Raw genomic sequence first — 24,888 nt, forward strand, 5'->3', positions numbered from 1 at the left:
CCATTGGGCGTATTTTGCAATCAACACCATTGGGCTCCAAGTGACGACATCCTAGACTTGGAGGTCATCAAGAACGTTTTGTGCTTTTGTGAGGATTCTGCATTTGGCACACATGTAGACCAAAGCAATGCCAAGCAAGACATTGTTATGCAATAGCTCCTGGCTAGCAATCTCATATTTCTGAATTCTCTCGCTCACGTCAATGCCACAGGCCTTCCCGGTGCATCCATAGGTGATTGCATGCGAGAAAAGGTCTTCACTTCACATCTGCTTAACAAAGCCTAGAGCTTCTTGCTACAACAAGCTCCAAGAGATGACATCGTGATAGGAATTTCGTAGTCAGCAACAACAGACATGCTTGCTCTTGGTCTACAACAAGTTCTATTTCGACCAGTGTGTTGTTGCTTTTCCTAGCATGCTATAATTTTTGACGTTTTTTTAAAAGCTTTAGTTTTGAATTTCCCACATGGAAAGACCTTGGATTCTCCAAAACGGTTAATAGCAAGGGAATCTTATTTCACGAGAGATTTGAACCCAGGTCGGGGAAAGAGGATTTGACTTGCATATATTGTTGGTGGGGTGCGAGAGAGAGCTGCTAAATAATCTCGCGTTCGAAGGAAGCGAATTGCACAGTGGGTCACTGAAACCCTACCTTGTGTTCGTACTGGAGTTCAAGCACTACAGGGGTAGGCAGGTGGCTTTTGGACTCATCTCCGACAACGACGTCGGACTTGGGCCTTCAGTTGATCCTGTTGTCTACTCGTAGCTCGCCTATCTAGAGGATTCTTCAGTCTGCAGAGAGGCTTCTGCGTGCTAGCCATTCCTTTGCGGAATCATGGGAAAGGGTGCTGGCCGCGGCAAGTTCAAGGGCAAGCCCACTGGGCGGCGGCATTTCTCGACACCCGAAGAGATGGGTATGCGCTTTCTGTCCTCTTATGTGCTTTCCTTATTGCAATGTTGTTTCTGCCATGTTCTTCAACTTCACAACAATGACAATATTGAAGTTGCGGGTTGACGTCGTTTCTGAATCTGATCACCGGATTCAGTTCCATACTTATGTGATGGGTGACTTGTAAATGGTTATCATAAGGACCGAAGTGGAACTTGCTGTAGACCAACTCAAGTGAGAGCTTTGATACTCAAGTCAAAACAAGTCGGCCTGTTTGTGCCTTGCGCTTTTATTCTACGAGAGTGATAGCGGAGGCAAGGGGTTGGCAAATAGTCACCCTCTCTCTCTTTTCCAGGAAAAGGAGGGCTTAGACCCTGTTGTCTTACGTAAGCAAATCACAAAGCCCACAGGCATCAAGTGATATACCGGAACTGGCAGTGAAAAAACCCTTGGAATTCAACAATAATCATAAACCATGGGGAAAAAACCACCAGTGATGCATAGTGACAAAAGGTGGGTGATACATCGATGGCTAGGGACTAGGGAGTGAAGGACGATCGTAGAAGAGAGCTCTCTCTCTCTCTCTCTCTCTCTCTCTCTTAACTCACACATATCTCATTATTTACTAAACGACGGCGAGCCACAAAAAACGGCTAGGAGCTCACGATCTGCCATGTATCCCTCTCTCCCACTCTCTCCCTCTGTTCCCTATATACAAGTATATATATATATATATATATATATATATATATATATATATATATATATATATATATATATATATACATACACACATATATATATATACATATACATATATACACATATATATATATACATATATACATATATACATATACATATATACACATATATATATATATACATATACATATATACATATATACATATACATATATACATATTTTATATATATTGTGGTGTACACACAAGATGGGACCAACTGAGTGTGCCTCTACCTTGAGAGGGCACCTCCTTATATTAGAATGAGAGGTAGTTGGAGGTAGTTACAAGGACGTTCACACTGAGGCCGATCTGGCCACACACCACACCTCCCTCCTTGGGGAGAAAAAGATGGACATCTTTTTATAATCTTGGACTGAGAGTGGACTTGACAAGAGAGATCAACTCCGATGCCTCATGTGGGGGGAGTGATCTTACCAGAGCTTAGGGACTAGGGGATTGAACTCGGGGGCTACACTCGTTATCATGCGAACATCATCAAGGCATGGAACTCATACATCTCGCTTATGCAAACATTAGGTCGTTATCCCAATGTAATGGACAAGACGAGGAAGGACTAATTGTGGGTTGCGTGCAATATTTTTGCGACATACATCTATCTCCATAGGGACTCGGACGCTCTGACCTTGGCTTGATACTTTATTGACCACAAACTACTTCTAAATTGAACAACTGTTTTGAATGAGACTACTATGGAGTTAGCGTAGAGAATTGAACATAATGAAAAATGAGAAAAACTGAGGAGAAGTTAATGAGCTTGACCCTGATTGTTGGCAATGATCTCCAATGTTCTTTCATATTGCCAGATCCTGACGCAGGAGTACATAATGCTGAGGTCAATGCCGATAATAAGATCTTCAACGGCAACAAAGGGCCCTAGGTGGGATCGCACCATTGCTGGTATTGAGAGAAGTAAGAGGAGCGAGAGGTGCAGAAGCAGAGTGGGTCGCGAGCATGGCAGGTAAGGGCTCTGAGCACGAGGAACCAAGGGACCCTAAGGTGGGAGTTGCCTGTGTGAGGCGATCAAAGGGGAGAATAGGGACCGCCCTGTACACAATAGGGTCTAGGGTCCAACAAGGGCGGCAAGCAACTCAAAACACCCAGGGTGTCCGTAGGCAGCTGAAAACAAACATGCAAAAGCCTGCGTGGTCTGCAGTAGAAGGGCCCGCGTGGGGCGAAGATACCACTAGCCTGTGGCAAAGGCCTGTGTGCTCGAAGGCTCAGTGCAATCTACAGTAGGAAAATCACTACCCTGTATCCCACAAGATAGCCATCGCTAATTTGGGAGATAAATCAAGAAAAGGTTTCTAACTACCTAAGCTCTGCTCGTCTCCTCCACCAATGTGGTGTACACACAAGATGGGACCAACTGAGTGTGCCTCTACCTTGAGAGGGCACCTCCTTATATTAGAATGAGAGGTAGTTGGAGGTAGTTACAAGGACGTTCACACTGAGGCCGATTTGGCCACACACCACAATGTGCACCGGAATAGGCCAAGATGAGTCTGCCTAGCTTTCACGTTAGCAGCTCTTTATATTATGCATGAGAGGTAGTTACAAGTGGGTTCACACTGAGGCCATCCGGCCACACACCACAATATATATATAAAATATGTATATATATATATATATATATATATATATATATATATATATATATATATATATATATACATGTATATATATAGGTATATATGTATATGCATGTGTCTCTTATATATAAATAAATAAATAAATAAATAAATAAATAAATAAATAAATAAATATATATATATATAGAGAGAGAGAGAGAGAGAGAGAGAGAGAGAGAGAGAGAGACGCATATACATATATACCTATATATATATATATATATATATATATATATATATATATATATATATATATATATATATATATATATATATATATAGAGGTGCAGCGAAATGAATGTTGTTCTTTCTCAAGATGAGAACTCCATAATGTGCTCAAGGTTCCTTTTTGTTCTTATGGAAGGGAGAGCCTTCTGTTCTTAATGATGAATGGACACTGTGCGTGCATATGTATGAGACAGAGATAGAGAGAGAAGAGAACACGACACCAGAGACGTGGTAAAACCCTCCTCCGAAGGCCCCCACTCTCTACGACGAGAGCGGTCTACTTATGATTGCACAAATCTCTACAATGCTTGGACTTGCCGATGATGTCGACGACGATGAGGACGACGACGAGACGGGCTTAAATCTGAAAACGCTAATGATTGAAATCTGCAAATCTTTATTTGCTGAATTTTGACTCTATGTCGGTGACGATGGTGATGGCAACGATGCGACGACGACGCGTTGAGAACGCAGATGTTGAAATCTACGTTTTCTAGGCTGAAACTGTAAACCTTGCGGAAATTGACCGTGCGGTGAGGATCTGATGCGGGAAGGTGAGATCTGTGATGTTCGGAGTTTGTTCTATTGTGTCTAAGGGCTGAAAAATGAAAACGCTGATGAGTCTTGGTGTTCCGTCGCGGTGAAACTGCAAAACGCTATGCTGATGCAAAAACGCTAGGACTGAAATTTGTCTTGATCTGCAAAAATGCTGCTGATCTGTTGGTGCAAACTGCTAACACTAGGGCTGATCCGTCTTCTGCTATCACCAGGCTGCTGCAGATGCAAAAACGCTGGCTGATTTGGTGCAAAAACGCTAGGCCTTCTGTGGAGAGAAAATGCCAGAGTTGTCGCGGGGGTTGGTCTTGCTGAGAAGTCGCTTGTTGAGCAAGGTGCTCCTGCTGCCTCTTCTGCCAATTAGTGCTAGCCTAGGTTTGCTTATATACAAACTTACTCAATTTGCCCTACCTACTTTCCAACAAAAGTCACTTAAAAATAATAAGTGAAAAATGTCAAAAAATAGGGAAAATAGGTTAAATGCACTGGAAAATTCTATTGATGGGATTTGACTGGAATCCGATGGTCATGTTGTGTGCAACGAGAGGATATGCATCTATTCTAAGTGCCTGGGCATGCACGGTCTGCGAACAGACTCACAAAAAGTGCCAGAACACTTGCTAATCTAGACTGACTGGGCTAACGGAACCCTTGTCGTGTTGTAGCTTGTCCACGGACACATAGGGTTGGATGTGTCACGTGACATCCTCTCCTTTTCAAAGTGAGGTACTGGTACCGAACTGTATGGCGTCGAGGGAGATCACCAATAGCATTCGGAATCCTGGAAGGGACTCTTCGTCGGCCCACTCTGATGTGTGGGTCGTGCGGTACTTGAACTTCATAAAGGTCTGCAACGCTTGCTTCTTTGGGCCGCACCGAAAGCGACACAAGGTCTTTTGTGGCTCCTTCGATGCTTCAACTTCGTCTAGAGGCCTGCTTCTTCCTTCTCCAAGAATCTCCATGGCTGAAAATTCCTGAAACCATTCCAACACAAAACCATGAACATACCTATTCCATGTAAAGTGAGTGGAAAAAATCTTGTCTTCCTCAAAGACTGTGCATGCAACGTAGATGAACAAAGAGACACAGTGCCCAATTGATCACCACACACACGCAAACAATGAGATCCAATCGTTCTCTTCTGATCCAAAGCAATCAACTGTGGCAATTCACAACGGAAATGCCCATGCTTGGTGCGTATACTTTCTTGTGCTCTTTCTAGTATCTACAACTGGGTCGTGCCAAGGAAGAGACATGGAATGACACTTCCTTGCATGCATACTTTTCAGCTTCATGAAAAATCCGCATACATTTGTGCTCATTCATGAGTGAAACGTGCTCAATATGTCATGCCTAGGAAAAGGGATCACACAAAGACGCTGACTAAAATACAGGAAACGATCACGAATGAAACACTCGAACAATGCGTGTGTGCTAATCATGCGAACACATAATACTTTCTGTGAGGGTTCTTTGGACCAAGGCTCGAGAGCCTAGACCGGTTCTTCTTGAGGGGGTTCTTGGGATCTAGGCTCGAGAGCCAAGATCGATCCTTCGTGATTGATCGAATCTGCAACAAGGTTAGCTTCGCTAGAAAAAGCATCCACTAACTCATCCTTCTTGTGAACAATCACATCTTCTTTATGCAACTCATCATGCTTGTGAGAAATCACATCTTGATCATGCAAATCATCATGCTTATCATTGTCAATCAAATCATCATCATGCAAATCATGTCTGTCATGCTTGGGAGAAGAAGGGAGTGAGAGAGGCTCCTTTTCCTGATTCTGTGCTAAGTACGCTTGCACTTGAGAAAAAAGTCGCCACAACTCTTCCATGTGTTGGTCGCCCTTCTCTTGTCTTGCTTTGTTCTCGCGATCAAATTCTGCTTGCCTTTTGTTGTTCTCGCGATCAAATTTTGCTTGTCTTTCTTTGGCTTCCAAGCGTGCTTGCTCGTGTTCACGCTCTATGGCTGCCATTCCTTCTTTGTATTCACAATCTATGGCTGCCCTTCGTTCTTCGTAGGCCTTTCTTTCTGCTTCTCTTTGTGCTTTTCTTTCTTCGCGTTCTAACTGTCTTTCCATAAACAATTGCTCCAACTTCTCCATAGGAATTAGTGAAATCCTTGGCGTAGATGGGGAAGGGGGAGGGTCGGAAAAACCTCATGGTGGGGAAATTCTTCTTCGCCTCTCTCATGCTCATCATCTCCAAGCGAAGTATCCATTCCGCTTCATGTGATGACCATCCACTGAAGTCGTGGGTTCTTGTGGGTTCTTGCGGTCTTGGGTTCTTGAGGTTCTTGAGGTTCTCGAGGGTCTTCTTTTGTTTGCAATCTGAGTTTGAGAAGGATCTTCTCTTCACCTGAGTTTTACTCTTTTCCGCGGGCGCACCCCTTTGCGGCCTTGCTCTCACACCAAGGTTGCTTTTTCCCACCTCACGTCGATTGGCCGGCTGCTAAGTGCACGGTCCGCTCTCAATGAGTGAAAAGAGGCACAAGGGGAGGCTGGACAAGCCCTTCTTTCTTGGGATTCATGTTACTCTTCAAAAACACGATTAGGAATCGACACGCCCAAGCGAACTTGGGTTCGTGCGACCGCAACAAACAAAAAAAAATTCTTGTGATTCTTTCCTTGAGTGATATAGAACACTGCCAAAGCTCTGAAACTAATGTTAAGGTGCAGCGAAATGAATTTTGTTCTTTCTCAAGATGAGTGCTCCATAATGTGCTCAAGGTTCCTTTTTGTTCCTATGGAAGGGAGAGCTTTCCTTTCTTAATGAGAGAGTGCAATGATCATATACAAAGTGAATGGACACTGTGCGTGCATATGTATGAGACTGAGAGATAGAGAGAAGAGAATACGACACCAAAGATGTTGTAAAACCCTCCTCCGAAGGCCCCACTCTTTATGGCGAGAGCGGTCTACTTATGATTGCACAAATCTCTACAATGCTTCGACTTGCCGACGATGTCGAGGACGATGAGGATGACGAGACGGGCTGAAATCTGAAAACGCTAATGGCTGAAATCAGCAAATCTTTATTTGTTGAATTTTGACTCTATGTCGGTGACGATGTCGATGGCGACGACGATGCATTAAGAACGCAGATACTGAAATCTGCGTTTTCCGGGCTGAAACTGTAAACCTTGTGGAAACTGACCGTGCAGTGAGGATCTGTTGCGGGAAAGTGAGATCTGCGAGGTTCGGGGTTTGTTCTGCTGTGTCTAAGGGCTGATAACTGAAAACGCTGATGAGACTTGGTGTTCCGTCGCGGTGAAACTGCAAAACGCTATGCTGATGCAAAAATGCTAGGTCTGAAATCTGTCTTGATCTGCAAAGACGTTGCTGATCTGTTGGTGCAAACTGCTAACGCTAGGGCTGATCTGTCTTCTGTTGTCGCCAGGCTGCTGCAGATGCAAAAACGCTGGTTGATTTGGTGCAAAAACGCTAGGCCTTCTGTTGAGAGAAAACGCCAGAGTTGTCGTGAGGGTTGGTCTTGCTGAGAAGTTGCCTGCTGAGCAAGGTGCTCTTGCTACCTCTTCTGCCAATTAGTGCTAGCCTAGGTTTGCATATATACAAACTTACTCAATTTGCCCTACCTACTTTCCAACACAAGTCACTTAAAAATAATCAGCGAAAAATGTCAAAAATAGGGAAAATAGGTTAAATGCACTGGAAAATTCTACTGATGGGATCTGACTGGAATCTGATGGTCATGCTGTGTGTAGCCAGAGAATATGCATCTATTCTAAGTGCCTGGGCATGCACAGTCTGTGAACTAACTCACAAAAAGTGCCAGACTACTTGCTAATCTAGATTGACTGGATTGACGGAACCCTTGTCGTGCTGTAGCTTGTCCAGGGACGCATAGGGTTGGATGTGTCACGTGACACATTGGTGACGTGTCATGCTTGGACACTGTTGGGCAGCAGAGGACACACCCCGGACTGGCTGGCTGATTGACACGTGGCAACTATACGGACACCCGCGTGCTAGATTGGCTGATTGTTGACGTGTCAATTCCGTACGACTGCTGACGTGGTAGCCCGCAAATCGCGGTGGATTTTATGGAAGCTGAAAAGCTACGCTAAGCTGGAATTCCACGCAATTTTAAAACTTGCTTTATTTTACTAAAGCATCAGAGAAAGAGAGAGAAAGAGCCTTTGCTTTATTTTTCAAAGCTTTTAAGTTTACCAGCTTTTGGGGCTCTGTTTTTGGCATCCTTTGTAATCTATAAATAAGCAGATAGGCCACTCATAACTCAGAGCATCTTGACGTAGAGTCTGAGTGTGAGCGCTTGTCCGCACTCTTGTACTTTGAACACAGATTAATACAAAAAGAAATACCGAAAGGGGCGCCACTCTTTGGAGCCGATATCTCTAGGCATGGAACTCCGCCGGGCCAGTGTCGAATCAATTGTGGACTTTGAACTGTTTTGAAGTGATTATTTGTGCTGTCGCGGACTTGGAGTGTCCAAGTCTGATGCAGTGGTATCAGAGCACGGTCGATTTCTCTTCTACAGGAAATCCGATCCCTTTTATTTTTCCGCGGCACTTGTGGCTTCAGGCAAGGATCAATCGACTCCCTCTGCATCCGGAGATGCGAGAAGATTCAGGCAAGGGCGGCCCGCCTCGGCCTACTCTGGCGGAGCGTCAAGAGATGGAGCGTCAATGATTGATCGGCGACGCAATATAGATGATGCTCAATTTTGCGAAGGATCCAAAATTTGCAAAATATATGAGCGAGACCTCTTTCGATGAGGTGCACATGCAGTGGCAGAAGACCACAAAACCACCCCCCAAATCCGCTCTCAAGAAACCTCCTACTCCTAGGAAGTATACAGAGAAAGAATTAGAAGAGGTGGTTGATGCACGAATTGCTCAGCTTTTTGACGCGCGCAAAACAAAGTTAAAAAGCATGACAAAAATCAAAAGAAAGGCAGCGACTTCGCGGGCTATTTGGGTCGTCAGTCTACATTTGAAAAGGCAAGAAAGCAGAAGAAGCTAGTTCGATTTGAAGGAGTACCCAATTCTTCTTCTTCTTCTTTTGATAATTCTTCTAGCTCATCTGACTCGAGCGAAAAAGACAGAAAAGGCAAAAAACGAAGCAAAAAGCAACTCTTCGGAAAGGGCAAGAAAAAGGCAAAGAAGTCTAAATCTCGCCCCGTGAGTGACAGTTCTATAGAGGATTTGTCTTCAGACAGTTCGGATTCTGACGACAACTTTTATGTAAAGAAGAAGAATTTTTATAAAGCCACGAGTATGACTTTCTGGAAGACAAAAGCAAGAAAGTCCGAGAGTTTAAGGAAGGTGGACAGTCAATTAAATTTGACACGTTTTCTGGTTATAGAGATGCTTCGAAGGCTTTGTCTTTTGTACAACAGTTTCACATCGCTTTCGCGGGAGGGCGTTACTCAGAGCACTCTAAGATTCGGAGAGCTGCCTCTTACTTTAAGGGGGATGCTCGAACTTGGTGGTCTACGCTTCTATTAAACAAGACTGCGCCGATTAAATGACTGAAATTCAAGAGGCTTTTTATTTCCTCTTGGTTGACTCAAGAGTATGAACGCGATATACGAACTCCTTGGAACCATCTTCGGATGACCAAGAAAGATACAGTGGACGCTTATTGCGAGATATTCTGGAGCTCTTTTCTACCCGCCTCTCATTTAAGAAGATCTCGTTCAAGGAACAGATTGAGCGGTTCACCTTGGGTCTTCCTACAGAGATCCACGTCACAAGACGGGCACCACGTGCCAATAGAAAAGAACAGACTGAGTAGACTTTTAGCACTTCAATAACAATTGAACTGAAACAGAGAGACAACACGCGACATGGAGTGGCGGAATTCCACCCCAGAGAGTATTGGCCCCAAACCTTGGCGTCCCTTTCGCTATTTCTTTATATTGCATCAACCCAGTACAAGCTGGTACTCCAGACTTTGCACCTTCGCTAGGAAGCATGCCAGAGAATGAGCCCTAACCTCATATTTAAAGGCCCTTGGCTTGAAAAGCAGTTACAATGAAAAAGCCTTTAAAACTCAAAAGCTTCTGGTCCCAAAAGTTGTCAGCGTAATTTACGGAAATTCGTACAGCTGCCACTTCATCAGCTAGCGCAAAACGTGGAAATCCATACAGCTTGCCACGTCATCATGTCAACGCAATTTCTCAAAAATCTGCCACGTCATCAGTTTGTGGTTGTGCGGGTCCTGCTTTATTTTAATCCTTTATGTCACTAGGGCCCCATTGGATGGGGTCCCCATAAGTTGGTAGGACTTCTTCTTCTGTTACTTGTTCTTCTCAGGGTTTAGGCCCCTCGGCCGACATCTGCAAGTTGATTCCATTCTTTAGGGTTTTGCCACGTCACCAGTTTGTTACAGATCCGAGATCACTGCTTGGAACAAAAGTAAGCTTCCTTTCAGGAGTTGATGAGTCATGCGAAACGGGGTTTTGCTATTCACTCTGGCAGCTTAACCTACCCCACAGATGAGATCATGACACAAAGAGCCGAACAGACTTCGACAAATGAAAGTAGAAAGAGGAAGAGCAATCCAGAAAAGAAAGATGCACGACCCAAACTCACTCCTTAGGAGAGAGCTCGCTACATCAGGGAAGGGAAGGGAAGTGCTTTCGATGCGGGGAAACTGGACATATCTCCGCGAAGTGCCCTAAAAAGGCACAGAAAGAACATAACGACAAGGACGACGAGAGGCCTGAGAGTTCAAGAGCAGTTGAGGAACGTGGAAGAAAAGGCAAGATGAAGACAGGACTGGTTCCAGATTGCGTGGGTACCGATCCCAACACGATGGATGAGAGTACAAAACTTTGCTGAGCTTGGGGCAAAGTGAAAGACCAAGAAGCCCTGATCTTCTTCGATGGAGGAGCCAAGGCCAACTTCATTTCACCGAAATTGGCGGCGCGGCTCAAGATTACTCCCCGATCAGATGGGACCACTTGCGGAGGCAAATCTAGCGGCACCCGGTAGGGACATAGCCATTTCACCTGCCATTGGCAAACTTCGGTTGCATTGTCAGGGGTATTTGGGGCATGAGGACTTTTACATAATGTCTTTGGAAGGTTGTGATGTCCTCGTGGGAATTTCTTGGTACCACAAGTGTCACAAGATCGGCACCACGTGCCAATGGAAAAGAACAGATTGAACAAACTTTTAGCACTTCAATAAATACAAAATTGAGAGAGACGACACGCGACACGGAGTGGCGGAATTCCACCTCGGAGAGTATTGGCCCCAAACCTTGGCGCCCCTTTCGGTATTTCTTTATATTGCATCAACACAATACAAGCCGGTACTCCAGACTCTATAGCTTCTCCAGGAAGCATGCTAGAGAATGAGCCCTAGCCTCATATTTAAAGGCCCTTGGCCTGAAAGGCAGTTACTGTAAAAAGCCTTTAAAACTCAAAAGCTTATGTTTCAAAAGCAAAGCCAAAAAGCTGCCAGCGCAATTTACGGAAATCCGTACAGCCTGCCACATCATCAACCAGCGCAAAACACGGAAATCCGTACAGCTTGCCACGTCATCATGTCAGTGCAATTTTTGAAAATTCTGCCACGTCATCAGTTTGCGCAAACCTTGAGAGTCCAACTTTATTTAAATCCTTTATGTCACTCGAGGCCCCATCGGACGGGGTCCCCATAAGTTGGTAGGACTTCTTCTTCTGTTACTTGTTCTTCTTAGGGTTTAGGCCCCTTGGCGGACATCTGCAAGTTGGCTCCATTCTTTAGGCTTTGACACGTCAGCAGTTTGTTACATCTTCCCTTCTTGAAAGAGAGTAATCGTCCGCGATTACAGCATATCTGCAAAACAACTCAAGCTAGCTCAAAAAAATTTCCAAGGGACATTCGAAGGGACAATTAGTTTGCTCTTTTTATTAAGGAGTTAGCTTCTCCTTTCTGCACTTTTGATCAAGGAGTAGCTTCTCCTCTTGGCTGTTTTGATCAAGGAGTTAGCTTCTCCTTTCGTCCAGATCGGAACTCTGATATTTCGGCGTAGTAAAATTAGCCATCACACCCAAACCGTACTGATCTTCCACGGGTGTTTTGATGCACTAAAATTACATACCTAGGCAATCTCATCCAATTAGGAATATTCAGTAGTTGGCACATCACAATGCAACACAAATACTCACATATGCATGTTACAAGACAGAAACATAAAGCCGCTGATAAACACTCCTCCCGCATAACCTAACAAGGTCCGTGCCGGGAGATATTCAACGACTCCCTCATCACTCCTCCCGCATAACCTAAAAAGGTCCGGGTCGGGAGATATAGAGGCATTTTGCAACCAAACGCCCCCCAGACTGCAGCCTGCGTCGTTTGGAGGTGCTGAGAGTAACCATTGCTCAGACTTCTCTTGATGCACTAAAATTACATACCTAGGCAATCTCAGCCAATTAGGAATATTCAGTAGTTGGCACATCACAATGCAACACAAATGCTCACATATGCATGTTACAAGACATAGAAACATAAAGCCGCCGATGAACACTCCTCCCTCATAACTTAACAAGGTCCGGGCCGGGAGATATTCAACGACTCCCTCATCACTCCTCCCACATAACCTAAAAAGGTCCGGGCCGGGAGATATAGAGGCCTTTTACAACCAAACACCCCCCAGACCGTAGCCTGCGTCGTTTGGAGGTGTTGAGAGTAACCACTCCATAGACTTCTTAATACTCCTCCCGCATAACCATCCAGATCTGGGCCGGGAGTCACAACAACAATTATTTTACAAGCATACAACCAGACGCTCCCCAGGCATCAACTTGCGTCGTTCGGAGGTTTTCTAGCAAACGCTCCCCAGGCATCGGCCTGCATTGTTCCGAGGTTCAAACAATACCAAAACAGTATTTCTCACTTCTCCACTCGGGAGTAAAATCACCAATCAATGAAACCGTTATTAAAATAGAGTCAAATATTTCAAATCGACACCAAGATAGGTTTAAAACAGATACCATCCATTTCAAACAAAGTTTCAAACAATACTCTCTCAAACAAAGTTCAAAAGTATCTAACTATAAAACAACTAGAGAGTTCATTCAGGATTTTGTTTGGACAACCGAACTTTGAGGACGACTGGCTTGCCCTTCTGCATCACAGTGATGGGTATGGACCTAGAGAGTCGCATCATTCTTGTCATACCATGGCATGCCTAATAGAACGTCACAATTACCCAACTTCATGATGTGGAAATCAGCTTTTCCATGAAAATCTTGAATAGTCACTGGAAGAGCACCAATGAGCGGTACTACTTTCTGAATTTGCCTTGTGGCTAGCTCAGCTTCAATTTCTCCACCCTTTGCATCATAATCAAAGTGCATCTGCTTTAAGAATTCTGGATGGATGAAGTTCTCTGTAGCTTCGGGGTCAAAGAAAATAAGGGCTTTGAAACCATTGACTTTGCCTTATTCTTGACACAATTCATTTGTACTCTCAAGGCGTATGCCATAAATATTAGGAACTAGTCCAAGAGCGGGTCTAGCTCTCTTAGGAGGAGGTTGTGTTGCGGTTGATTTTCATGACACTTGAAAATTTGTTCGTTGTTGCCGAGAGTTGTGGTTGGTGGCGGGAGATTCTTCTGTGGTAAACTCTAGCTTTCCCTTATCAGTTTGTAGCCGACCGCGGCATGGTCCATAAGTTCTTGCATGGTAGAGACTTGCTTGGATATACAATATTCCTGCAATGGTGATGGTAGTCCAATGGTGTATTGCTCGCATTGAGCCTCCAAGGGAACATAACTAAAGAAGGACACCGGAAGGTACACGTCGAGAAACCTTGGTTATATTCGTCCATGGTTTCAGTGGCAAGCGTTTTCAAGTTGCCCCACTCTGCCAAAATTGGTACTTCAAACATAGAAGTCATGTAACTACGTGCAAAAACTGTCTTGAAAGCTTGCCAGGTCCTTGGAGCGTGCGGTTGTGTCGCAATTGAACTCCACCATTGCATAGCATTATCTTTAAGAAATCCCGCTGCTCGAGAAATCTTGGATTTTTCTGTATAGTTCCCTAAAGCATAGATGTTGTCGAATTGCTGTAGGAACTGCAATGCTTTCTTGCGATCTTTCACCCCGGAAAAAGTGAAAAATTTGACTGTCGTGCTACCATCTTTGAAATCTTTCGGTTGGTTAGGCGCATATCCCAGGTATGGATAATAAGGGTATCCATATGGGCTCCAACCATTGTAGCCTGGTGGCGGTGGTGTTGGAGGTGGGGGCAATGGCGGTGGCGAAGGCGGTTGCACTGGATTAGGGTCAGATGGTTGCACCATATTCTTGAAGACTCCCTTGATCGGGATAGACGGTTGAGAAGGTTGCCAGTTGGAAGCTCTCGTACTTTCTGGTGTCGGAGGAAGAGGTACCACTTGGGGCATAAGAGGGGGAACATGTAGTTTAAAAATTGTTGGAAGACTTTGCAGCATCGGAAGATTCTGCTGAGGATGTCGCGAAAGAATGTCATGGAGTTTGTTGAGCAAAAATTGCAAATATTCTACCGAATCCATGAATTCCAAGTCTTGGGGTTCTTAATGGCTTATGCCCTGTAAGACACAGCGATGAAGACGGGAGCGCGGCCGATGCGCGATGAAGTAAGGGTGGGAGTGGCTAATAACCCGGGTTGGAGGCCGAAGATACCTCAAATAAAAATTCTAATAGCTCTATTTGCTCTTTTGTAGGATAGGTATGCTTTCAGAAAAGCACATGCCTTATGCTCTGATACCACTGTCACAAGACGGGCACCACGTGCCAATGGAAAAGAGCAGACTGAACAGACCTTTAGCACTTCAATAAATACAAAATTGAGAGAGAGAGACGACACGCGACACAGAGTGGCGGAATTCCACCCCAGAGAGTATTGGCCCCAAACCTTGGCGCCCCTTTCAGTATTTCTTTATATTGCATCAACACAGTATAAGCCAGTACTTCAGACTCTACACCTTCTCCAGGAAGCATGCTAGAGAATGAGCTCTAGCCTCATATTTAAAGGCCCTTGGCCTGAAAAGCGGTTACAGTAAAAAGCCTTAGCTTCTGGTCCAAAAGCAAAGCCAAAAAGCTGGCAGTGCAATCTACGGAAATCCATACAGCCTACCACGTCATCAGCCAACGCAAAACACGGAAATCTGTACATCCTGCCACGTCATCATGTCAGTGCAATTTTCGGAAATTCTGCCACGTCATCAGTTTGCGCAAGTCTTGAGAGTCCAGCTTTATCTAAATCCTTTATGTCACTCGAGGCCCCATCGGATGGGGTCCCCATAAGTTGGTAGGACTTCTTCTGTTACTTGTTCTTCTTAGGGTTTAGGCCCCTTGGTTGACATCTCTAAGTTGGCTCCATTCTTTAGGCTTTGACACGTCAGCTGTTTGTTACAACAAGAACAACGCGGTGGTCGACTATCTGGCGAGGAAAGCGACATTGACCACAAAGAAGGGCAGAACCATTGTACTTGATATTAAACTTAAGGGCAAGTCTGTCCCTATTGTATCGGCTTCGACCATTTCAAAGTTAATGAAACGTAGTCTGTTTGTTTACTGGATCTTTTTGAAATCACCATCAAGAACAAATTTCCGATTCCTAGAATCGATGATATACTTGACCGATGTCACAAGACGGGCACCACGTGCCAATAGAAAAGCACAGACTGAACAGACTTTTAGCACTTCATTAACAACTGAACTGAGAGAGAGAGGGACGACACGCGATACGGAGTGGCGGAATTCCACCCCAGAGAGTATTGGCCCCAAACCTTGGCGCCCCTTTCGGTATTTCTTTATATTGCATCAACATAGTACAAGTCGGTACTCCAGACTCTGCACCTTCTCTAGGAAGCATGCCAGAGAATGAGCCCTAACCTCATATTTAAAGGCCCTTGGCTTGAAAAGCACTTACAGTGAAAAGCATTCAAAACTCAAAAGCTTCTGCTCCAAAAAGCAAAGCCAAAAGCTTCCAGCGTAATTTACAGAAATGTGTACAGCCTGCCACGTCATCAGCCAACACAAAACGCTGAAATCCGTACAGCTTGCCATGTCATCATGCCAACGCAATTTTTGAAAATCTGCCACGTCATCAGTAGCTACGCAATTTTCAGAAATCTGTTGCTGCTTTTGCTTCTCCTAGAGTTTAGGCCCCTCGACCGGCATCTATAAGTTGGCTCCATTCTTTAGGCTTTGACACGTCAGCAGTTTGTTACAACTGACTTCAGGGATATCATCAGATCCGAATTGCGTCGGGGAGATGTCTACAAGACAGCTTTTCGGACGACTTTTGTGTTATTTGAGTTTTTGGTGATGCCTTTTGGCCTAAGTTGAAGTTGAAGTTGAAGTTCCAGGGTGGTCTCGTACGGTCACGTACGTTTTGTCCACGTACGAAGACGTACGGTACTCATCGAACTAGAAAATTTTATGTCGTACGACATGGTTACATACGTTCAAAAATAAAAACACGCAATTCTTATTCCTAGATTTTACACTTAAGACAAATAGACAATTGATTATCACATTGGACAAGAATGCAACTTGCAAGTGCCAAGTGCCGACACTCAAGAGTTGAGAATCAAGACAATGAGACACAATGGGTATGAACTGCGATTCGCATTACATATGTCATAAATCAAAAAGCTAAGTTGAGATTTGATAATCGAGATGATACAAAAAAGTAGGCCTTTTAAGCCTCAATCGTGCAAAAAGTGGAAGTAGGGTCAAAAAAGATATGAGAGACACTAAAGTCTAAGAGCTTTCTCCGCTCTCATCATCATCATCATCATCTTCCTCTTGTGAGCTATGCTCATCGATGTCATCTTCATCCTCACATGAATCGGATTGTGGTGTGTCATAATCTCCCTCACTAAGGAGATTTCCCTCCTCGTCATACTCCGGCTCTCTAGGGTCCATAGTGTTGGATCTACGAATAGGCACATCCTCCAAAACAGAGGCCGTCGCAATGGAGCCGCTTCCCGAGCCTCGCCGCACATAGGTTGTAGGAGTAGTAGCCTCCATCTCACGCCCACGGCCACGAGCATGGGAAGCTCTTGCACCTCTACCTCTTGTAGCCGAAGGGACTCCACGCACAATGACCCTCTTGCGTGATCGTGTGCGAGAAACCCGTCGGTCAATCTCCTCTAGCTCCAAGTAGAGCTCGCGGAAAATTTTCTCCTCCGTCATAGCACGCTCTTTGTTGACACTTTTGAGAGTATCAATTGAGAGCTTGCAATCATCAACATTGACCTATTTGACAAGTTATACCAAAGTTCAAAAGAGTCAAGACTCAAGATAAAGTTAGGCAAGTTAGCACATGTGAATTGGAATGCAAAGCCATCGCCCATATGAGTCAAGAAGCAAGTGTGTAGAAAGAGGGTTTACTTGTCTAGCCATAGGCATCTCATGCATGGAGCACAACATTCGGAGATTGGAGCGACAATAGATGAGCCGCTCCAATTGCTTTGTTGACAGTTTGTTGCGAATTTTGGTGTGGATAAGCGAGTATGCGGACCAATTTCGCTCGCATGCACCTCCGGATGAGCAATCCTATATTATATTCAAAAGATAGTGAGTATCATGTATGTAATATAATTCATGAGAGAGAGAGAGAGAGAGAGAGAGAGAGAGAGAGAGAGAGAGAGAGAGAGAGAGAGAGAAATGAAATGAAATGTTTTATTAACGTCTTCAAAAGGCCAAAGTGACCTATGAGACCAGAAAGTTACAATGCAGTGTATCTGATACAAAGTCAGTTTAACAAAATAAATTAAACTAGGATAACAAAATATAAATACTGCGGGATCCTAAACTAAGTAGTATAATGTGAAGGCAATATGGGAGGGGAGTAGAGATTCATCTTCATAGGGATCCATCTTCATCTGCACTATGGACGACGAAAGAGTATGGCTCGAATCCTTTGCTGTAGCCTCCTTCGAAACTGTGTAGCTCCTCTTCCCCATCGGGGTCGTCTAGATCTCCCTAGCTCCAATGCTCGGTCTATGAGAATGCAAGTAGTGCGGGTAGACCTCTCCACTGTTGGCTACTCCTCTGTCTGTTCTTCTGGTATACGATATCTAGTGTAAAGAAATCTGTGATTTGTCTCTGGGGTTGTCACTCTTCAGCTCTCCTTAGTAAAGTTTCTCTATGCCTGTGTAACTCAAGAGAGAGAGAGAGCCAAGGCTCGAGGCTTAAGAGGGTTTACTTGTCCAAGAATCCTTAATGCAACTCTTTGAAGGTGAGGTAATTGGTACCCGAAGCTCTCCCACCAAAAAAGAGGCTTCACCAAGGACTCCCTCATCCAACATATGGTGGAAGTAAAAGCCGTGCCTCTTTGGTCTCCATAGTTGATTAGCTCTTGAAGGAATGCGCAGTGATGATCTTCTGAGAGGGCCTTGGGAAGGAAGTTGTGACTCTCTTCTTGTAGCATTTGGTTTGTGAAAAGATCCGGCTTCTTATAGGCCGGATGCAAGAGAGCGGCAAAGTGGTGAATGGGCCTCTTCATAAAATCCCATCTCTTTTGGAAAAGAAAGAGGATATCATCTTTCTTGGGGGAATCTTCAAAGACATCACTACAAAAAGAGAGAGAGAGAGAGAGAGAGAGGTGAGGCATAGTGCAAATTAGCAAAAAACATATTGTCGACTTGAGAATGGAGAGCAAAGGAGGTACATCATACTGTGTCCCATTGGGTGGACCATCAAGAATGGTTGATGCCTCTATTTCCTTGTATGCCTCATCCATGAAGTGGTGAAGAAGGCCTATGGTAGATCCCTCCATGTCGTTCATTCGGAGCACTCTGTAGATGGGCAAGATAGCTACCACAAGACCCTTCACCTCTTCCCAAAATTCTTCTTTGAGGGAAAGCCGTTGGATGGCCTTTGCCTCTTGTGAGGTTGTCGAGTTCTCTCCATCACACCATTGCTTGAACTCATCGGACACCATGGTTTTTTGCACTTTGTTTTGGACATCGTAGAGGCGCTCAAGAAGAAGCCACATAGAGGCAAATCGTGTTGCCGAGGGTTTCTTCAACTCCTTGTCGGAGTACGTGTGAAAATTGCAAAGTACTCTCACCTTAGCATTGATGAAGTTGACGATAGTGAGGGCTTGGGTGAGAATGGCCTTCACCCATTCTAGTTCTCCTATGTCTTCCATGAGAAGATCGAGGCAATGGGAGGCACAAGGGGTCCATACAATGTTCTTGTATTCGGCCTCAAGTAGTCGGCTCATGCTAGTGCAATTGGATGCATTATCGGTGATCACTTGCACCACATTTTCGGGCTCGACCTACATTAAAGAGAGAAAAATTTAGAACACTTATCAAGAAGGCAAAAAGTAGTAAGTACATACTACACATTGCACAATGCACATTGCACATTGCACAAGAAGAGGGGACAACTTAAACTCTCACCTCTTCTATTGCCGCCTTGATGTGCTTGTAGATGAATTTTCCCGTGACCTTCTTGTCTCTTGCTCCCGCATCAACCGCTCTCAAGAAGTAGGTGCCAAGAGGGCATGACACGAGTATGTTAATGATGCCCCTCTTCTTACAATCGCTCCATCCATCGGAGAGAATGGAGCACCCATATTTTGCCCATCTGGCTCGCACGGGCTCAAGGGATTTGTCGATTCTTGCCCGCTCTTCGTCGAGCTTCTTGGTGCGCATGTCCGCATAGGATGGACCCGTCCACCCCTCACATGGACCGACGGCCGCAATAGCTTTCACCATCCTCTTCCACCGCTCTAGTCGAAGGATGTTGAAAGCAAGATTACACTCAATGATGGTGCGTGCAATCTCAATGTCCGCAAGCCTTTGTCTCTCTTTGAGGAAAGACAATGGACCGGAGCTCAAACCCACCGATTGCGAGAGAGAGGCTTGCCTTGCTTGCTTTGGAGGACGGCCACTAGCACTTGCCGATGCCTTCTTCTTATTGGTAGCCATTGAGCTTGCCGTCGCGTCACCGCTTGCAATGGAGGTAGAGGGAGAAGGGCCGCTTGTAGTTGTATCCTCCTCCGAGTTGGTAACATCAATGTCAGGCGCCACTATCTCCTGTTGGGCTCTCTTCATCCCCACCTTGCGCCTTTTCAAAGGGAGACTTCTTCTTGCACTCTTCCAAAATGTCGTCGGGTATATTGGGACATGGACCGGCTTCACCTCCCATCTTCGTCAAGTGGATGATGAGTCGAGTGGAGGAGGAGGTCATGATCTTGGGACAATACTTGCATGTCCACCTACAAACGTTTCGTTTGTCCCTCACTCTCTCATAGGAACGGCAATGCTTTTCAAAAGCTTCATGAAGAGGGGGAGGCAGGATAGAACACTTGAAAGTTGAGAGATTTAGAGCTTGAAAGTTGAATGCCAATGGAGAGCTATGAGGGAGGAATGGAGAGCTTGAGAGCTATGGAGGAATGCTTCATGGAGGAATGGAGAGCTTGAGGGAGGAATGGAGAGGCTAGAGCTTGGGAGGAATGGAGAGCTTGAGAGCTATGGAGGAATGCTTCATGCCACATGGAGAGCTATGAGGGAGGAATGCAGAGCTTGAGAGCTATGGAGGAATGGAGAGCTTGAGAGCTTGAGAATGACTCATGAGCTTGAGCCTTGAGTTGGAACATAATGGAGAAGAAGAGAAAGAGGGCATCCTTATATAGATTTAGAGTGTACACACTTGCCCTTGAGGCTTGAACACAAGAGAGAGTTAGATATGAGAGAGAGAGAGAGAGAGAGAGAGAGAGAGAGAGAGAGAGAGAGAGAGAGAGAGAGAGAGAGAGAGAGAACCTGCTCCCTGCCGTCGCGTGAACCTGCAGCCTGTTCTCCTGCGCGCGACCCTGCAGCCTGTCCTACTCCCTGCCGTCGCACCTTGCTCTGCGCACGTTCTGCTGTCTGCACACGTTGCAGGCACACCCTTGCTGCCTGCGCACGCTCTGCTGCCTGCACACCTTTGCGGCTTGCGCGTGCTCTGCAGCCAGCCAAACCCTAATTCCCTGCAACCCTAACAGTTTCAGAAACCCTAATTCCTCGAAACCGTAAAAATCCGAAAACCTAACTGTCCCAAACCCTAACCGCGTCTTCTTTCAATCGCTTGCAAGCGAAAGCAAGAAAGAGAGCAAGAGAGAAAGTGTCCAGCATTCCATTCGGGTCGTGCTTTCCCCGTTTGTCAGTTTCGTCCATTCTTCATGGTGGCTTTGCCGGTCTCGAGTGCTACACACGGCGCTCCATCACCACTTGCCTTCGCGTGGACTGTACTGGCGACCTGTTGACACGCATTGACTCCAAAGTACAACACTTGGCACAGCATGCCTTGGTTGGCCGAATGATTGGACAGTCTCCACCTCGATCTTCTATCCGCGATTGGTGTCAGACTGCATTGGGCGCTACTCAGGGACGGATCTCAGAGCTTACATTCCTTGGCAGAGGCATATTCATGGTACGTCTTTCCGATCCCGCCACTGCATCAGCTCTCCTGGCTCGCTCTCCGATACTCTCTGATCGCAGGATGATATACCTAACGCGGTGGTATCCCGAGTTTACTACTGAGGAGTTTGACAGTCGACACCTTATTCCCAGATTCCCTCTGACCCTCTCCTTCCCGGATATGCCTCTTCATTTTATTGATGAGCATCTCCTTCAGATGATTGCTGCTCACTTTGGCACAGTAGTTCCGGGATCCTGCATCTTCTCCTCTGGTCCACCTCGCATTCAGGTTTTGGTGTTTGGGGATACTTCATTACCAGATTCAGTTACTGTGGCTGTGCGCGATCGAGACTACTCTTGCCGAATGGTAGTCACTGGCCGTCCAGGACAGTGCTTACGCTGTCACGAGATGGGACACTTGGCGCGAGAATGCCCCACACTGCCACGCCATTGGCAACAACAGCAGCCGGCTCGTGGCTCTCATGCTCAGCCACGTGGTCAGCGCCAACAAGCGGCTCCTCCTACTACTACTCGAGCACCTCCTCAGCCTGCAGGTGCTCCTAGAGCTTCGACCCTCCATGTCCCTCCCTCTGCTTCGGCTCTCACTGAGGCAGCATGGCAGACAGTGGGTTGTAACCATTCCTTCCGTCCTCGTCCGCAACCTCCAATGCATGCAGCTCCTAGTGTTACCTCTCCTGCTCCCTCTCAAGTTTCCACCACCCCCTTACCACCTGCTTCTCCTCACCATTCTTCTTCTTCAGCAGAGGATCACTTACCTTTGCTACCAGCTCCTCCTCCACCTGCTGTTTCTCCTCTCGCTCCTCTCCCTCTTCCAGAGGCTCCGATTCCCATGCAGATGGATCATTCACCGCTACTACCTCTCCCTCCTCCTCCTCCTCCTATCCTAGCTCTCCCCCCTCCACCTTCTGGCCCCCCCCCTCCCTCAGCAGCTCATACTTACGTCCCATGCAGTTTTCTCAGCTCTTGCCCTCTTTCCTGGGGCACTCATCGGGCTGAGATGTGCGGTGACTCCGACGGACCATTGCGGGTACAGCTCTACCTTATGCATCACAAGACAGGTTGTGTTCCTTCTTTGATTGGCAGTCGCTCTCAGCCTATGCATTCCTTTTTCCTTCCATTCCACGCTGCTCAGGAATGGTCCGAGGATCAGGTTCTCCATTTTGTGCACGCCCAGACTATGGCTCACCTACATTTATGGTTGTCTACTTCTGCCCCCGATGTTCTGTCTCCTCACTATCCTTCATGTATTGGTGCTATGGAGTGGAGTGATGTTTATGCTTGCTATTCATTGCCTATGGTCATTCATGTATCCTCAGATGTGGTGCTTCCTATGTCTATGCGCATTTGGGGTGTCAAGGCTGCAGCATCGGTAATGCAATGTAAACAAGCTGAGGTTCACAGTTGGTGCAATGAAACACCATATTTTAGAGAGGGCTTGCGGGTTGCTTTCCTACCGCCTGAAGCTCACCCCTTGGATGGTCCAGCTGCCTCCAAGAAGATGCGCAGTTAGTCAGATATTATACCTACTCTTTCATGCAGTCTATGGATTTACATGTACTTTCTTGGAATGCTAATGGTTTACAGACTTCTCGGGTAAAAGGGTCCCGTAAGCTTTTACTTCGCAGAGATTTACACACTCATGTAGTGGGAACTGTGGACATACTACTAGTACAAGAGCATAAGATTGCCGCTCCTTTTGGCAATCTCATGCCATCGGGCGCCCGCACTTTTTGGGAGCCTGCTGTGGGCATTCATGGTCAGAGTTGTGGTGTATGCATCTCAGTGGGGTCACGTTACTTGGCCTCAGTTCAGCAGCATGGCACACTAGTCGCTGGCAGAGCAGTTTATGTTTCTATTTGGATTTGGGAATCTATCATTGGTTTTATGTCAGTCTATGCACCCACTACCCCTCGGGAGAGGGCTACTTTTTGGTCCTCCCTGGTTGCTGCTCTACCTGCTGTAGACTCTTGGGTTGTTGGAGGTGATTTCAACAACGTTGAGAGCGATTCTGATTGGCGAGCCACCACACCTCCCGTTCTATCATCCATTTCTCCCGATGAGCAGCCAGCTTGGGATCGATTTCTCCTAGCGATTCAAGGTGTGGACGCTTGGCACATACCCTCTTTTGGTCATCACCCTGCTACTCTTCATTACTCTTGGGGGTTTCAGCGACAGCAGGGGAGATTATTAGAGCGACTTGACCGTTTTTACATTGGCACTTGGGCAGCAACTCTAGGCGGATTTACTACTATATGGAGAGGAACCAGCCTCTCAGATCATTTTCCCACATCATTATTCCTCTCCTTCACTAGATCCTCTGCTCAGAGACGAGGCTGCCATATCCCTGACAGTGTTCTCACCACTCAATTATTACAGCATCAGATTCATGACTTGTGGTCCTCGGATGCTTCTTATAGTGGACCCCCTGGAGAGTTTCTTGCTCACTGCATTTCTCAGTCTAGTACTTACTGCCGTGATCAGACTGCTATCATTCATCGTCAGTTGAGAGTCCGTGAGTCTGATCTTCACATCCCTCTGGGTTCCACTCAGCGCTTGCTTGCGGAGTGGCCTCAGGATGCTTATCTCGCTGCTAGACAGACGGAGCTCACAAAAGAGATTCGTCGCGTACAGGAGGCTAGGTCTGAGTTCAATGCATTCTGGATAATATCTTCACTTTTTATGAGGCAGTAGAGTGGGCAAGATCATCTTCTGAACCCATGGCTTTTTTCATCCTAGACTTCGAGAAAGCATACGATCGTGTTGACTGGGACTTTCTCGAAGGATCTTTAGCCGGAAAACCGCCAGGATGGGTTTCCCTATGAGTTGGATTTCAGGTATTTCCGCTCTCTTCAGAACTGCTAGCAGCGCTATTACCATTGGTGGTCGTGTCAGTCGCAGTTTTGAGCTTTCTCGATCTGTTCGTTAGGGATGTCCTTTAGCAGCCTATCTGTATCTTTTTGTGGGAGAGACTATGTCTGACTTTCTTCGTGCTCAGAGTCATGCATTTCGGGGATTGACCATGCCAGTACCTACAGTTCCAGACCTTATCGATCAAGAGTTTGCTGATGACACTATGCTCATGTTGCGCTATTTGCTACCCGCTCTTGATGCAATGCGGGAGGCCCTACAGGTTTTTTGCATTGCCAGTGGTGCACGCATTAACTGGCATAAATCCTTTGGGTTATTGGTTGGCAGTGATGACATACCTACTTGGGGGGCAGCTAATGGTTTCACATGGCTATAGCCGGGTCAGACATGCCGATACCTGGGCTTCCAGGTTGGATTTGATGTTTCCTCACAGCAGCAGTTTGCATCCGTACTACAGTCTATTCGCAGGAAGCTATGCCATTGGTCTTCACGTCATCTGTGGTTGGCTGGCCGTGCATTGGTCGCCAACCAAGTCATTCTGG

General features: G+C 45.9%; 2 protein-coding genes across 2 annotated transcripts in view; one reads left to right on the forward strand and one right to left on the reverse strand.

Annotated features, from left to right (window-relative positions):
• The first annotated feature begins 575 nt into the window (after positions 1-575).
• Positions 576-24,888, forward strand: part of LOC147465772 (28 kDa heat/acid-stable phosphoprotein-like protein) — a 54,089-nt gene continuing 29,776 nt past the window's right edge. The window contains exon 1 of the mRNA XM_086521657.1: positions 576-914. Within this exon, the coding sequence (XP_086377783.1) occupies positions 836-914 (79 nt within the window). The 5' untranslated portion in view covers positions 576-835. The remainder of the gene's footprint in view (positions 915-24,888) is intronic.
• On the reverse strand, positions 16,803-20,769 carry LOC147465773 (uncharacterized). The gene is made up of 5 exons (XM_086524829.1): positions 19,520-20,769; positions 18,744-19,326; positions 18,253-18,431; positions 17,436-17,600; positions 16,803-17,300 (listed from the first exon to the last, which is right to left on the reverse strand). Exons 1-5 carry the CDS (start codon positions 20,111-20,113, stop codon positions 16,803-16,805), a joined length of 2,019 nt encoding a protein of 672 aa, XP_086380955.1. The 5' UTR covers positions 20,114-20,769.

Source organism: Adiantum capillus-veneris, chromosome 1 (assembly GCF_014529385.1).
Source record: "Adiantum capillus-veneris isolate H3 chromosome 1, ASM1452938v2, whole genome shotgun sequence".
Classification (NCBI taxonomy): Eukaryota; Viridiplantae; Streptophyta; class Polypodiopsida; order Polypodiales; family Pteridaceae; genus Adiantum; species Adiantum capillus-veneris.

Bases quoted from the DNA above. Each gene is read 5' to 3' on its own strand.
- LOC147465773 (XM_086524829.1), bottom strand. From the start codon at position 20,113: ATGAAGAGAGCCCAACAGGAGATAGTGGCGCCTGACATTGATGTTACC. The intron at 19,327-19,519 runs GCAAGAGACAAG...ATGTAGGTCGAG, and splicing joins TGAGAGCGGTTGATGCGGGA to CCCGAAAATGTGGTGCAAGT. The intron at 17,301-17,435 runs GTAAACCCTCTT...CTTGTCAAATAG, and splicing joins AGATGCCTATGGCTAGACAA to GTCAATGTTGATGATTGCAA.